Source organism: Falco punctatus, assembly GCF_963210335.1.
Source record: "Falco punctatus genome assembly, chromosome: 1".
Taxonomy (NCBI): domain Eukaryota; kingdom Metazoa; phylum Chordata; class Aves; order Falconiformes; family Falconidae; genus Falco; species Falco punctatus.
The window spans coordinates 96,757,555-96,771,445 of NC_137580.1; the positions used below are offsets into that span (position 1 = coordinate 96,757,555).

At 56.2% G+C, this 13,891-nt stretch overlaps 1 protein-coding gene across 15 annotated transcripts in view; it reads right to left on the bottom strand.

Moving 5' to 3' along the window:
* Positions 1 to 13,891, bottom strand: part of NCOR2 (nuclear receptor corepressor 2) — a 252,056-nt gene that overhangs the window by 67,785 nt on the left and 170,380 nt on the right. For all 15 annotated transcript variants that reach the window (XM_080369504.1, XM_080369506.1, XM_080369505.1 and 12 more), the window contains 2 exons: positions 10,949 to 11,003; positions 8,671 to 8,769 (listed from right to left, as the gene is read on the bottom strand). In XM_080369504.1, the coding sequence (XP_080225630.1) occupies positions 8,671 to 8,769; positions 10,949 to 11,003 (154 nt within the window). The remainder of the gene's footprint in view (positions 1 to 8,670; positions 8,770 to 10,948; positions 11,004 to 13,891) is intronic.

Consider the following 13,891-nt stretch of genomic DNA (forward strand, 5'->3'; position numbering starts at 1 on the left):
TTAAAACCAGCTCGAGATAAGCTAAAGACAAAAGACCTAAGCTATGCTGGCCAGGAACGCCTAGGCTTCACTTTGCTGCTTCTCCAGGAGCCCCAGCACGCCTGCCATGGCCCTGTGTGCACGGCTGCCTGCTGGCATTGCCCAAGCATGCTGCGGGGGCCGGGACCGGCACCACGGGGCAGTTGGCACTGCGCTTTTTGCAGCACCACCGGCCGGGCTCAGCACCTGGCTCCCACACTGCTCCCCGGCCTTGCGGGATGCTGCACAGAGCATCTGCCAGGAGCAGGGTGGCACCATGCAGCCGTGGCTTGGGAACATCCTGGCCTCTCTCCACCACCCACATCCATCCTTCCACCTGCTTTCAAACTCTCCCTCTGGCCGGTCACACCAGCGACAGCCAGGGCAGGGATGCAGCTTCCAAGTGCCCGCAGCACCAGCCTCCTCTTTAGCCACCCCACTGCCCACGGTCTCCCACAGAGCATCCTTCCCCGCTCGCCAAGGCTGCAGCAGAGGTAGAGGCACCCACTACTGAGCCCTGATGCAAAGCAGCCACCAGAGATGCTGCTCCACACATCTCCCTCCCCATACCTCGGAGGCAGGCTGGATACAGAGCGTGGGGAGGATGGCTTAAAATTACACGTCTGTATCACAGAACTGACTCCCAGGGCCTGGAGCCTCCAATCCAGTGGTCTGGAACGCCTCAGCCCTTGCTGCCACCCACCGCCATGCAGCCTGGCTTCTCACGACCGCGCATGGCACCCTCTGCTCATGGGAGAAACCACAAAGCAAAACAAGCCGCTGCCAAAACAACAAGGAGAGGAAGAGGAATGTCTGCCGGCGACTTAGCTTTGATTGCTCGCATCCCCGGGCTGGGCTTGATGCTGTTGGCTGCAGAAGCAAGTCGAAAAATCAAAGGGCTGGGCTCAGATTTGATAACAATGATAGGGAGCATGGGGCTCGCTTGGTTCAGCTCCGACCACGATGGCCCGGAGCTGTGCTGCTCCTCCGCCGGGAAACAACAAACTCTGCAAGACAGCAATCATGACATGGCAGAGACTGACAGCACCAGGGCCATGCCCAGCATCCCAGGAGGCACAGAACAGGCCCCATGCACACTCACCAGCTCTCCGGCACCACAGGCCACAAAACACAGCCAGTGCCAGCAGCAAAGTGCTGGCAGCCACAGCTGGGCTGCTCTGCCGTGCCACAGGAAAGCCCCGTGCCACCTCCCAGGCTGCTGGTCCAGGGGACAAGCAGCATGTGGGGGACAAGGAGAGGGGCTGGCTGCGGGACCGCAGGTGCCAGATGCTGCAGCACCACTCGCCAGGCCACAGCACAGCCATGGCCAGTGCACCCACCGCAGCGTGGGCACATCTCGGGAGCCTGCTGGGCACAGGGCTCTTCCTGGCAGTGGCCCCTGTGCAGCTCAGCCCAGCCCAGCTGGCGCTGGTGCCTTCCCACCACTCACTCCATCTCAGCAAAGCACAGAAGTGGTTTTTACAGGACCCTGCTCACTCGGATCCCTGCTTAAATCACTGAGGGCTTTTCCATAAGAGGAAATGTTTCTTTTCTGGGTTGCTGCTGAGTTTTTTAAAAAGTGATTTGATTGCTCGTGAAGGGAAAATGACCCGAGGGGAAGAGAGCGTAACGTTTGGAAGCGGTGGAGATGAGTCCCCACTCTGTCCCAGGCAGGGAACATGTGTTTTCTCTTCCTTGTGGTTTGCTTTACCCCACTCCCCCCTGCTCACAGCCCCCTGGCCACATGCCGACCCCCCCAAGCCCTGCCAACAAAGGAAGGTGTCGGGTCGGCAGCTCACGGGATGCAGAGCAGCATCCGTGCACACCACAGATGCGCTGAGGGCAAAGCAAGCCCTGTATCTTCGCAGAAACAGCTTTCTCCAGGATTTGCAGCTGTACTTACGTTAGTTGCTTTTTAAAAGCAACTTAGCAACGATGTGACCTATTTCCTGTCTATTCCCAGTCAAACCTGGATCACAACAGATAACTCATCCTAAAATCCAACTGCTTCTATCACTTCCCGTCCTGCTGCAAAGCTGCTGCAGGTCCCCCAGTTGGGACCTGGATCCCAAACCCCCATCCTGAGCAGTACTCACGTGGGTACAGGTGCGGTGGAGCACTCGCCAGGAGGACACATCAACCTGCTGCTGGAGAAACACGAGTCTGAACTCTGGGGCCAAGCGGATGGGGGGGTTCCACGTCACTTTTAAGTGACTGTTTTATTATGGCTAACCACAGACGCGGTCAAGCTGCACGGAAGAGCCTGGCTGTGGTGGCCCAAGGGTCCGTCACCAAGTGGTCCATCAGCAGCCCATGCCAGCACTACCCTGGAGGGAAGGGGCTGCACATTCCTGCCTGCCGGTGGCCGTCCCCGCTCCAAACCCGCAGCTTGTCCCTTGTGCTGTCAGCAGCTCGTGAGGCCGTGCTGGGACCCAGGGACCGAGCAGCCATCCTCCTGCAGCACTGCATCCTTCGATTCTTTTCCCAAATATGGCCACATCGTTCCCGTTTAATCACCCCCAAAACTGCAACTGGGATTTCAGGAATGCAAGTTTCCATTGTGTTTGCCCAACTGCCCTGCCTGGAAGGGTGGCAGGGCTGCGGGAAAGCCACAACACCCTCGATACGGGGGAACGGGCATGATGCACCTTACCGGGACAGCCTGGGGGAGCCTCCTAGCCTGAAAGAGCAGGCACTAATGGAGGGTTGCAGGACTGATAGCTGGAACGCCACAGGCTCTCACACCTAACCCACCTCCTCTGCGCCGGCACCCCAATGCTCAACCTCACCCGTGACAGCACAGCGCTGGCCACTGGGTGACAGCCCCTTACCAGCCCCATCCACACGTTTGGTACTGGGCAATCAAAGCATGCCGGTGAGGGCAGGAGATGTTCCCATTTCAAGGCATGGAGACGAATGCAGGGCCTGGTAGAGAGCACTCAGCAAAGTACGGGACAGGCTGCAGACCCCCAGCCTTCACCTGTGATGTCCCCAGCACTGCTGTCAGGCTGCCCTGTGAACTGGGAAGGGCCCAAGCTACGCTGAGCTGTAGGAAAAGCATGAGAGATGGGTGTTTTCCCAGAAACAACCACTTTCCCTGATAGGAACTGGTTTCTTTGCAGGTTGTATTCCATCAGCTGCTGAGCAGGACCTGCTGCCTCCAAACACCCACCATGCTCACGGGAAGCCTGCTGCTTTCCATGAAGATGGTTTTGGACCACTTTGGAGGATTCTGGGGGTTAGCTGCTTTTGTCTGGATTGTTTTTGGCTACAAGGAGATAGATTTAGAGTGAGAGCCTGTACCAACTGCACATACACGAGCACCCAAGGGATAAGCGCTCTGCAAGTCTTTTCTCCCCATGAGGCTGCACTCAAGCAGGACCAGGACCATGGGGTCTGGCCAAGTTTGACAACTTCTATGGGTCTTGTGGCCTCAGCCTGGCCGGGCAGGTTACTCCAGCCACCAGCAGTGCTGTCACACTGCAGACCTGGCCAGAAAACGAGCCAAGTTCCATCATTTTGTGTCCCAGCTGTCCCGGCCCAGCCCATATGCGACGGCAGGATGGGGCAGAGCCGAGGGACAGGACAGCGAGCAGGGCTCGCACCAACATCCCATCAACAGACGATGAGCCCATGCCCCAGCACCGACATCCCAGGCATCATTCAGCCAGGCAAACTGCTCCCTTACGGACTGCCCCTGCCTGCTCCGCAGATAATTTCAGTCCTCTCTAAAATACAGTGCTCCAGTCAGCACAGGCTTAAATGCTTACAGAATAATTTATTGGTATTTGTGGCAGCCAAGTTCACTGCCCACATCCAGGGCTGTTTCCGTATGATGTGCTGCATTATTAAACCAGGATATGACAAGTATCTCCGCACATCTGAAAGAGAAATTGTCAAATCCTTTGTCGCTAACAAGAAGCTACTCCCCAGATTGATGAAAATTGAATGCTTCCCAGAAAGAAGTATCATTCATCTTGTTAGCCCCTGTGGTTAGCGGAGCGGGGGCACAGGCGCAGTTTGCCATGGAAGAAGCAGTGTGCTGAGCTCCGGATCCGATTCTGGCAGCGGGGGGAGAGGTGACAGCACGGCGAGGCTGCGGGGTGGCCGGGACGGGCTGCAAGGAGCTGTGGGGCCAGGGGCAGGCAGCGGCTGTCCGGCAGCCCAAGCCCCCACGGCCTCCGCCGACTGCAATGGTGCTTCTGTGAGAAAAGTCACGGGCTTGTTTATAAAAATCCAGGCTGGGGCTGTTTATCCGCGCCGGCGAGGGGAATGGTTTGTGTTTGGGGAGGGCGGGACAGCTGGCGGGACGAATAATTCGATTTGGGTTTTGGCAGGGGGCAAGGGAAGAGGGTGGGCCTGGGAAAGGCTGTCAGCCCTGGCAGGGGATCGCACCGGCTGCCCGGCCAGGTCACGCCGCAGCCCCCGCCCTGCCACCGCTCTCCGGAGGAGGAAGGGGGGGTCCAGGCAGCTCCGGTCCCCCCAGGTGCCACCAAGCGAGTCCTCACAAGCGTCAGCACCACCCCACGGGGCCTTTGCGCTGGGGAATACTCGAGTGCTGTCTGACAGCAGCGCCGAGGGGGACTGGGGCATGACGGCACGTCCTGTGGGCTGTGTCCATCCACCGCGGCATATGACTTCATCCACCTCTGAGTCATCCCCACGGCGGGCAGGCGGCTCCTCTGGCTGCCCATCGCCACGGCCAGCGAGAGCATCGAGAGCATCGGCAGCTTTGCCTGCTGGGATGGCCACCCGCCTCCCCATCCCCGCACCGCGTGGGAGCCCCACGGCTTCTCCCCAGGAATCTACCGGCACCACCACAGGAATTATAACTGGCATACCGTGGCCGCTCCACTGCCATGTGGGTGACGCTACTCCAAAATCAAAGCAAACCTATTCTGGAATAAAAACCCCGCACTCCACACAGAATAATTATGTTGAAATAGCATCACTTCTCTTCCAGCACCGCTTCAGCCCAACACTTGCGCTACCACAGCCCGGCTGAACAGCTTGCACATGGCGCTAATTGCCTAGCTTCATTTTTGGTGCTCCCTGCTACAGAACTAGGGATGTTCACAGAGAGATGCTCTTTGAAATACCCTGAAGAGCAACTGCAACAGTCCCCCCGGCGACACATCCGTGCAAGGGCCTTTCATTACAAGCTCATGCAAATTAATGCTTATTACTGTACACTGAATATTGGATCAGATTGTTTTACCACGACACAAACTTTTTTTAAAATTTTTTCTCCAGCGAGAAATGACACACTTGAAAGTTATTCCTCTTCCCATTGATTCCCCCCTCCCCCTTGCAGGGTTAAATGGCATTTTCCAAACCTGAACACAGAGGATTATTTTAGCAAGGACCTTCATCTCAGGAGCCTCAGTATTATGCATAATGATCCATCAGATGCGTACGCCTTTCATTCATCAGCACTGATGAAGGCGGTGTGCCGGGACCGTGCGCCCTGCCTTGGAGCAGGCGGCTGCTCGATTTTCTGACCAACTGGAAGCAGAATCATGTGAAGTCCCCAGTCTTGGCAGGAGATTTTTAGCAATAAGTAGCAGCTTTATGAGGAATATCCTTTGCCAGGGGACCATCAGCCAGGGAGCAGTGGGATTCTTATTTTTTAATGGACTTTTAATAAGTAGGCCACAATGATAATCTTGACACCAGAGCAGCTTTATTTCTACGTGTAATTATCTCCACTTTACTCTCAAGCTCCCTGCAGCCTCCAAGAGCAAATAAGACCACCAACCCCTCCGTGAGAAAAAGAGCGAGAAAACAGCATAGGGCCACTTGAAATGCTGTTTGTATCAGACCTCATTCGCTCCTCTCATCCGACACAAAAGGCGACCTCTCCTCTACATCAATTAAATCTCACTTTGGGCTTTTTAACTGCTTGAACCCTTACCAGCAGGAAAATCCGTGCTCAGAGCACGGGCAGTGCTGGGAACGCGGCGCCACGTCTCCCAGTGCGTGCGCAGCCCCGTCTCTCCCCTGCATGACGCCCGTCCCCGCGCTGTCCCACCATGTCTCCCACCCTTCACCCCATCACCACCACTGGTGGCTGAGACTGGGAAAGTAAGTGAGGCAGAGCCCCCAGCACTGGGGCAGCCCAGCACTGCCAGTCCCCAGCCACAGCTCTGACTCTTTGCGAGGACACACAGGCAACAGGTTGAGGGACCTGCACGGGGTTAAAAACAACCCAGGACCCCCTGAGAACAAGCAGAGAGCCACAGCTGAGCCTCCCAGACCAGTTCCTCCCAAAGGAGCACACTTTCTGCATGCAGAGGCAGAATTTGAGCAGCTTCCGAAAAGAGACTCACCAAGCAAAAATCCCAGCCAGTACCGGACCTGCTTGTCTGTGCAGCCTGTGCTGACCCAGCCTGGCCCGTGGAAGCGGTCCCATCAGCACCGTGCTCAGGGGAGACCCTGGCTCCGTGAAGGGGTGCAAGGGAGATGCTTCACCTCTCCCGCCAGCTTCTGGCAGGATTTTAACGACGCATTCCTCCCTTCATTACCTTAAAATGCCACCCTAAACCAACTCTCTCCCCAGCACTGCCTCCCTCCGCAGCAGCACATCCTTCCCAAGCCTGCACACCAGTTCTTCCAGCGCTCCTCTGCACGCAGCCTCACAGGACACGGATGCAAGCGACATACAGAAATACTGCAGGTATACCCCAGCACAAAGCGTGCGTCTCAAGACCCCCTGAGACCTCTGGGGGAGAGCTCTTTCAGGCTGGATCATATGCAGCAACTCTTGTTCTGCACCTCTCTCCTACCGCTATTTGTGCAGCCAGCCCTTGGCTCTTGAAGCTTGTCTGAACATCCCACCTTCCACCTGAGCATCCAAAAGTAATGGGAAATATCCACTGCTTCCCCTTCCCCCCAGACTCCTGGATCTGGCTCTTCTTTCAAAATCCACGTTCTGGTCGACATCTGCCCCAGTGGAGATGCAATCCGTGCCCTTCCATGTCTGGCAGCCTCCCTCTTAATGATTTACAAATATTACCAGCTCCTACTTGCAAAAACAGTCCTGCCTTTTACTCTGGTCAGCGCAGCAAGTCCCTGCTTCCAAAGGCTGGCACTGAACAAGGCTCCAAATGGCAGCACACAACCTCCACTGCCCAAGCTGGACCAGACTCATAAGCAAAGGAAAACGTGGTGGGAAATTCTGCAGCTAGCGATGCTTTGGAGATTTTTAAAAACCAAACCACAAATAGTACCTGCTGGCTGCAGGATGGGCAGGTCTGTGGCTGCTGGGGCAGAAAGGTAGGTGCCAAGCGTTAGATTGCCTCTCTCCCTCCACACTTGCTCAACTTAACATTGAAACCAGAATGAGCCGTGCTAAATGTCTCCACCGCTAACAAGAAACAAATGTGGCCTCATGTTCTAGTTGCTGTGATCTAACAAAACAGACCATGGTAAACACTATAAAAATGTACTGGAGGGAACCACCCTGTGTTTGCTGGGAGAGGGACTGGATAATCTAATAGGGCTTTATCCATCTCTAATGTCTCTGAAAAAAAAGAAGGGAAAATTGGGCCCCATCCATGACATTCGTCATGTGCTAGCTATTCTGATGTCTTAATGCTGCAGAAATCAAATTGGAGCGAGGCTACCTATCTGCCTCTCCATCAGGATCCAGACCCGAGCGCTGCTTTTTATGGCCATGCAGCGTGAGGAGCTGCTGATGTCAGCGGTGCCACGGGCCAGGCCAGTTTTTCCATCCCTATCCCCACGTTATCTGGAGAGATACTCCCTTTGTTGTCACCTCACTCTCCTCATGACATGGATAATTGTTCACTTTGTGGACCTGGGGATCCACCAGCAGGACCTTTGGTACCTGCCCACAAGGTTAGTGCTTATCTGGGTACCCGGGTATCATGGTATCAGCAGCACCACCACCATGGCCACATCCAGATTTGCATCTTGGCCACGGTAATGGCGAGGGTTGATTCAGTCACCTACCTCAGCCACCCCACGGTGCCCTAGGTACCTGCCTGGCCCTTAACCAAAGGCTTAAGGGTCTCCTCTAGCTTCAGTGCCAAATCTGCCAGCTCCGGTGGGGACCCCAGACACCCTGCAGCACTTCAGACAGGTTTATATGCCTCTTCTCAGGTGGTCGCCAGAAGTCGCTCCCACCCAAGCCGGTCTCCTCCCGTGCCTGTGCCCGCAGGAACAGCCTTGGACAGGCTCTGCAAGGCAGGAGCACCCTCACCCAGCTTCCCAGGAGAGGGAAGAGAGAAACAGGCCCCACTCAGCTCTTGCACCGAGCCACAGGCTGCATGGGCAACCCTGCGCTACTCCTGACGGGCGGACCAGGTTTTCTGGACTCACTCCATCCCCTTTGTTGAGCATCTTAGGTTTGTTGTTTGATTTTTTTAAAGCTACCGTGACCTTGGCACAGGGGCGGACAAATATCAGCTGCCAGAAAACAGCATGTTCTGAAAAGCTACACAGAGCAAAACCACAGCCCCATCACAGTCTGCAAGCAAGATCTCCATCTGAGGAGGGTGGGGGTGGGGAGGGGGAAGAAGCATTTGGGGTGCTCAGGGAAAGCGCTGCCGGGAAGCTGCGAGCGCAAAGCACTGCAGCTCCTTGCTCAGCCCGAGGGAGGACGCTTCCAGGTGCGCCTCCAGCTCTTACCTGGCTCTTCCCACGCCGCCGGTAATTCCTTCTTACAAGGTTCTTGTAATTCTCATTCTTCTTGGTCAGGTAGTAGTACAGGACACAGTCTGCCACTGTCTGCAACGACACAGGCAAGTCAGGGAATGGGAGGTGCCAGTCCCTTGCACCGCTGACGCACAGGCTCCCAGGAGCCGTTCAGGCCACCACCAGGTCTCCTGCTGCTTCTGAAGATCCGCAACCCAAACTGGCTTCCCCGCACCTCCCTCCCAAAGCCTGGAAGTGGATCTGGAAGAGGGGGACAATGCATATTGTCCCAGTCAAAAGGCTCAGCTCCTCCAAGGGACAAATCTGGGCCAGCCCGCAGGTGCGTCGATGGAGGTGGGGGTGCAGAGAAGAGAGCACCCCACGCTGGCAGCAAAGCAGGGGAAGGGCTGACCCCAGATGACTGTGGCAACTAAAGGCAGAGGAAGGAGAGCCGCCTGCCACCCTCTGTTGCGGTGATGCGAGGCACAACCTGCCACACGGCTGTCGGCTAGTTTTATTTCCAGCTGTTAAGCTTGCTGGCTTGAGTGCACGTGACTTTCTCGTGGACAGGGATCCCAGTGCTCAGGAGCTGCCATCCCAGCTCCAACTCCAGCAGTCAGCTCCACAAGCACCATCCCAGATCAGACACGGTAGGAAAATAGGGAGCCGTGGCTGGGACACAGTCTGCTCCTGAACAGCACAGAGCGTGCCACGCTGGGAAAAGTCCTTGGCTGAACTGGGTGGCCACCTGAAAACTGGTCTGGGGCTACACCTTCACATACAGGGCAGGTGGTTGCATGAACAGACATAATCCTACAGACCCATCATGCCTGAGCGCGCCCAGGAGCGGGGTGCTGCTGCATGCTCACAGCGGTGCAGCACGGGGGCTGGGCTCTCCCTACATCCCTGTGTGCGGAGTGGAACCATTTGCAAAAACAGATTGCAACTTTAAAGTGTTAATTGGATCTCTTTCTAATCTAGCCCTGATTACACACACTCATGCGAACACAAAAACTTACAGTCATCTGTTCCAAGGGCTAAGATCACTATTTTTTTATAATGCAATTTAAAAATCTATTAATTCATTACATTGAGCCATACTTTGCATCTCTCTCCAACAGGATAATGGATGTGTTCTGTATCATAATTACAGCCTGATTTACAAATGAGTACAAATAAAATTAGAAGACATTTTACAGCTTGGAACACAGACTGGATTGTGAGCATCATCCAAGTCGCACCGCTTTCGGCTTTAACAAGTGGGAAAGGCTGCAAAGAGCCTGGTATCTTACGACAACAGCAGCAGCATGAGGTTGCCGCTGGCCTTTGCTTGCTGGCTGCTTTGGACAGGGAAGTCAAGGTCCTGGAAGTTACAGCCCCAACCCGAGTGATGCAGAATCCCAGAATAAGTTAGGCTGCTGCAGGCTGCCCCCCTGAAAACAGAATGGTTCCCCCAGAGCGAGTGGATGCTGCGTGGATGAAACACAGCACGAGACAGGCAGAGGATGCAACTAACTGCAGGGACCAGAGAAGCAGCAGCTCTCAAATGTTTTCTGCTCAGGAAAGCCCGTGGACCATTGCTGTCTTTCCAGGCTGGGTCTGTCCAGGATCTGCCCGGGTGGCCTGTCCCACAGAAGGTACCTGGCCTTGCTCAGAACGGGACTAGAGGCTCGCTCTTCCTTCAGATCTCTGTTCCAAACCTTTCTTCCATCAGCCCAAATAACACCAAAAAGGCAAAGTCCAGGAAGCACAACACAGGCTTGGGAAAGGTCAGGCCCTCCTGCAAGCAAACTATTCCCAAACACTGAGGGGAGCTGTGTGCGTTTACATGACACAAACCTGAACTGCTGGATGAAATGGGACTCGGGCCACCCTCAGGATCGCCCTCCCTGAGCAAAGAAGGGACCCCTCTGCTTTGTGCTGGGCAGCCGGGCACCCACCCACCCCCAGTGCGACAGCCTGGCTGGTGCAGAATGCCTGTGGGAGCGCGGGAGATGCTGGGAAGCAGCTCCCCCAGGCAGACCATGGGGTGGGCTGCAACGCCTCCGCGCCAGGCTGGATGCGTTTGCACATCCTGCGGCTCTGCGCTCCCTGGCTCTCCGCAGCTGACTCAGTCCCTGTCTCTGCAGGGAGCCGGGAGGTGTCTGGACCATCCCTGGGGCTCTGAACCACCCCCGCCTGCAGGTGCCCAGCATCCCCTGGCTGCTTCAGCACCGAAGGGAGACGAGACGAGAGGGTGCGAGGCAGGTTAATGCCAGGCAGCGAGGCTTACCTTCCTGTCCAGAAATGAGGCGATCAGGCCGAAGTTCTTCGGATGCTGCATGAACCTGTGGGAGCAAGAGGGAGAGGGTTAGTATGGGTGCCAGCTCTGACCTCCCTCACCGCTGGGCTGCCGTGCCTCACATGCCTGGAGCAGCGAGGCCCAGCTCCCCAAGGGACTCAGGGGGTTGAGAAAATATTTGTCTGCTGCTCAGCTTCCCAGAAAGACAGGAACTTCAAATTTAGCCCAGTGGGGCCGGGCTAGTTGGGAGCTTCAACGCACAGATGTTCATCATGGGGTGGGACAGGGCAGAGGGGCTGGCAGTGCCTGACAGCTGCCTGTCACCCTGCTTGATGCCATGGCCACCCCATGCATCAGCAGGACAGGCACAGAGGCCAGCCGCGTGCCTGGCCAAGGCCACAGGATTTGACAAGGGAAGGGCGAGGAATCGCCGTCGATGGCCGTGCAGAAGCACCCTGCAGCATGGCGGGGGCTGTCTCTGCCGCTGAGCAGGACCCCAAGCCCAGCTGCGCTGTCGGAAGCAGCTGCAAAGGATGGGAAGGGAAACCCAAACCCCAGGAGAAAGCACAGAGCTGCCAGGTCACCAAGTTGCTCAAGAGATCCCCAGTGGCACAGTGGCTCTGAGGAACGCCGTCTCCTGCCCAGCAAGCAGAGGAGCTGTCAGCAGGCTCGCCCATTGCTCCAGCAGCCCGGGAGGGTGCATCGCTCACCGAGGGGGAGCTGTGCCCTGGCACAGAGATGCCTCCTTCAACGCATCCCTTCGCCGAGCTCGTGGGAAGCATCGAAGGCCAGCAAGCCCTTGGCAGGAGGTGCTCCTGCTGGCAGGAGGATAGTTAACTGGGGTCTCACCAAAGCGTAGGGAGCCCAGCGAGCGATGGCTTTGTGCCAGGGCTGAGGCACAGCGCTGGCCCCAGCGGAGAGGCTGCCACCAGCACGGGCACTGCCCCGGTGAGCCACGGCCAGGCCAGCCCCATGTGGCACGTGCAGCTCTGCCAGCTCCCAGGAGCTGACGGATCTTTGCCCTGGGGAAACTGACCGGAGGCAAAAGGTGGGTGAGCTGTGGTGTGGGTGTAATGCAGGCGGGAGACTCTGAGCAGCGTGGTGCCTCCAGTCCTGCTGGCGATTCCCCCGGTGCTGCTGGCTGAGCTCTCTCCTCCTGTGCTGCTCAGCCCCACTGCCAAACTCAGGGTCAGGGCGCTGAGGGTCTGACCGGCTCCAGCCACAGCAGCAGAACGTGGTGCTGTCACCCACACGCTGGTGCCTTTCGTGATACAGGACTGCCACCTGGTTTGGGTAGCGCTGCAAGAACCCTGTCACTGTAACCAGTTACCAGAGCGAGGGGACCTCATCTAGCCAGCATGAGGCTTTTGTGGGTGACAGTCTGCGATGGAGGGGACATGGGAGCACGGACAGCAAAGGCAGCACAATCCACGGGCGCTTATTGGGGGTCCCTAGTCTCTACCCCAGGGGCAGCTGCAACCTTTCCACCATCAAGCATCTTGAAGGGTAAAACTTACCCACCAGATACAACACAGACACCAAGGGAGATTCCCCCCAAGATACATGAATAAATAAGAAAAAAAGAAACCAGAAATGCTAGGGGAACAACAACAACAAAAAAAAAAAAAAAAAAAAAAAAAAAAAAGGAAAAGCAAAGCAGCTGGGCTGGTCAGCCAGGCTGGGATCAGGGCAGAGCTGGAGCTGCCTCGTCATGCTGTACGCAGCACAAACCAAGGGGTGACCAAGCAACAGGGGTTTCAAGGCCACGTTATCAATGATGCTAATGCAGGGTCAGGGGCAATGCACACACAATCCAGTGTTTTCCACGGGCCAGGCCATGCTCCCATGAGGAGGGATGGATGCTGCGTTCTCACATTGCCCAGCATGACAGGACCTCGATGCCCAAGTGGGATAAAGGCGTACCACAGCCATTCCTCCTCCTTCACCAGCAAAACAGCGCCCCTGGGAGCAGGCTAGCGATAGGCTCTCAATGGAGAGACCTGAAACCCTGCCCAGAAGCAAATCAAATCAACCTCTTCCTCATGGTTACGTTTTGATAGCTAAAATAGTTCAGACCTGCAGCCTGCCGGCCTTGCAGTGCCTGGCTGTTTCCTCCTGCCATCAGGGCTGAACACAAGGTTGCATCAGGTTTTCATGGTCTCAGCAAGAGGCCAGTTCTGGGTCACAATCATAGATGACACAACTCTGGTTCACCTGAAAAACCCAGGCCAGAAGCTGCAGCACGCCGGGCAGCTCAGCTACCTGCACATCGGGACCCGGGCAAGAGCTGGGGCAGGACTCCCTTGGTCCTCCTCACAGCTCCTAAGTACCAACCTCTTAAAATGAGCTTTGTGAGAGCCCTGAAATCCTGCTGTATTTATGCCCCGAGCTCTGTATCACCCACGGTGATGACATAGAAACCAACGTGCACAGCAGGATGCAGGAGTTGGGTGTGGATTCTTCCAGCCCCATTAGCCAGGCATGGCCCAGCCATTAAAGACCAAGTAATTAGCCTTTGCGTCATTTGTGGGCAAGGCTGGCTGTTTGGAGTGTCACATTTTAAGGCTAATTAGCAATGAGGATTCTCCTCTACCAAAGGCTTGGAGCCGGTTTGCTTGTTTTGTTCTTTTTCGGTCCATCTTGGCAATTAGTTATTTCAGCTGCAAACAGGAGGCATCACGAGCAGGGACGGGAGGAGGGATTCGGGACATGGAGAGGCTTCCAGCATGGCTGGCCATGGGCCTGCTGGTAATCCATGGAGCCATCCTGTGATCATCCAGAGGCCAGACTAAGGCGGTGCTGCTGCAAGGGATGAGGTGACCCTGGCACACCCACATACCTCCGCGTCCAGCATGTCCACAGCAGCGAGCCCTAGCAGAGCTCACCCTGCTGGAAGCTCAACCCCAGCTCTGTTTTCACAGACACAGCACACTG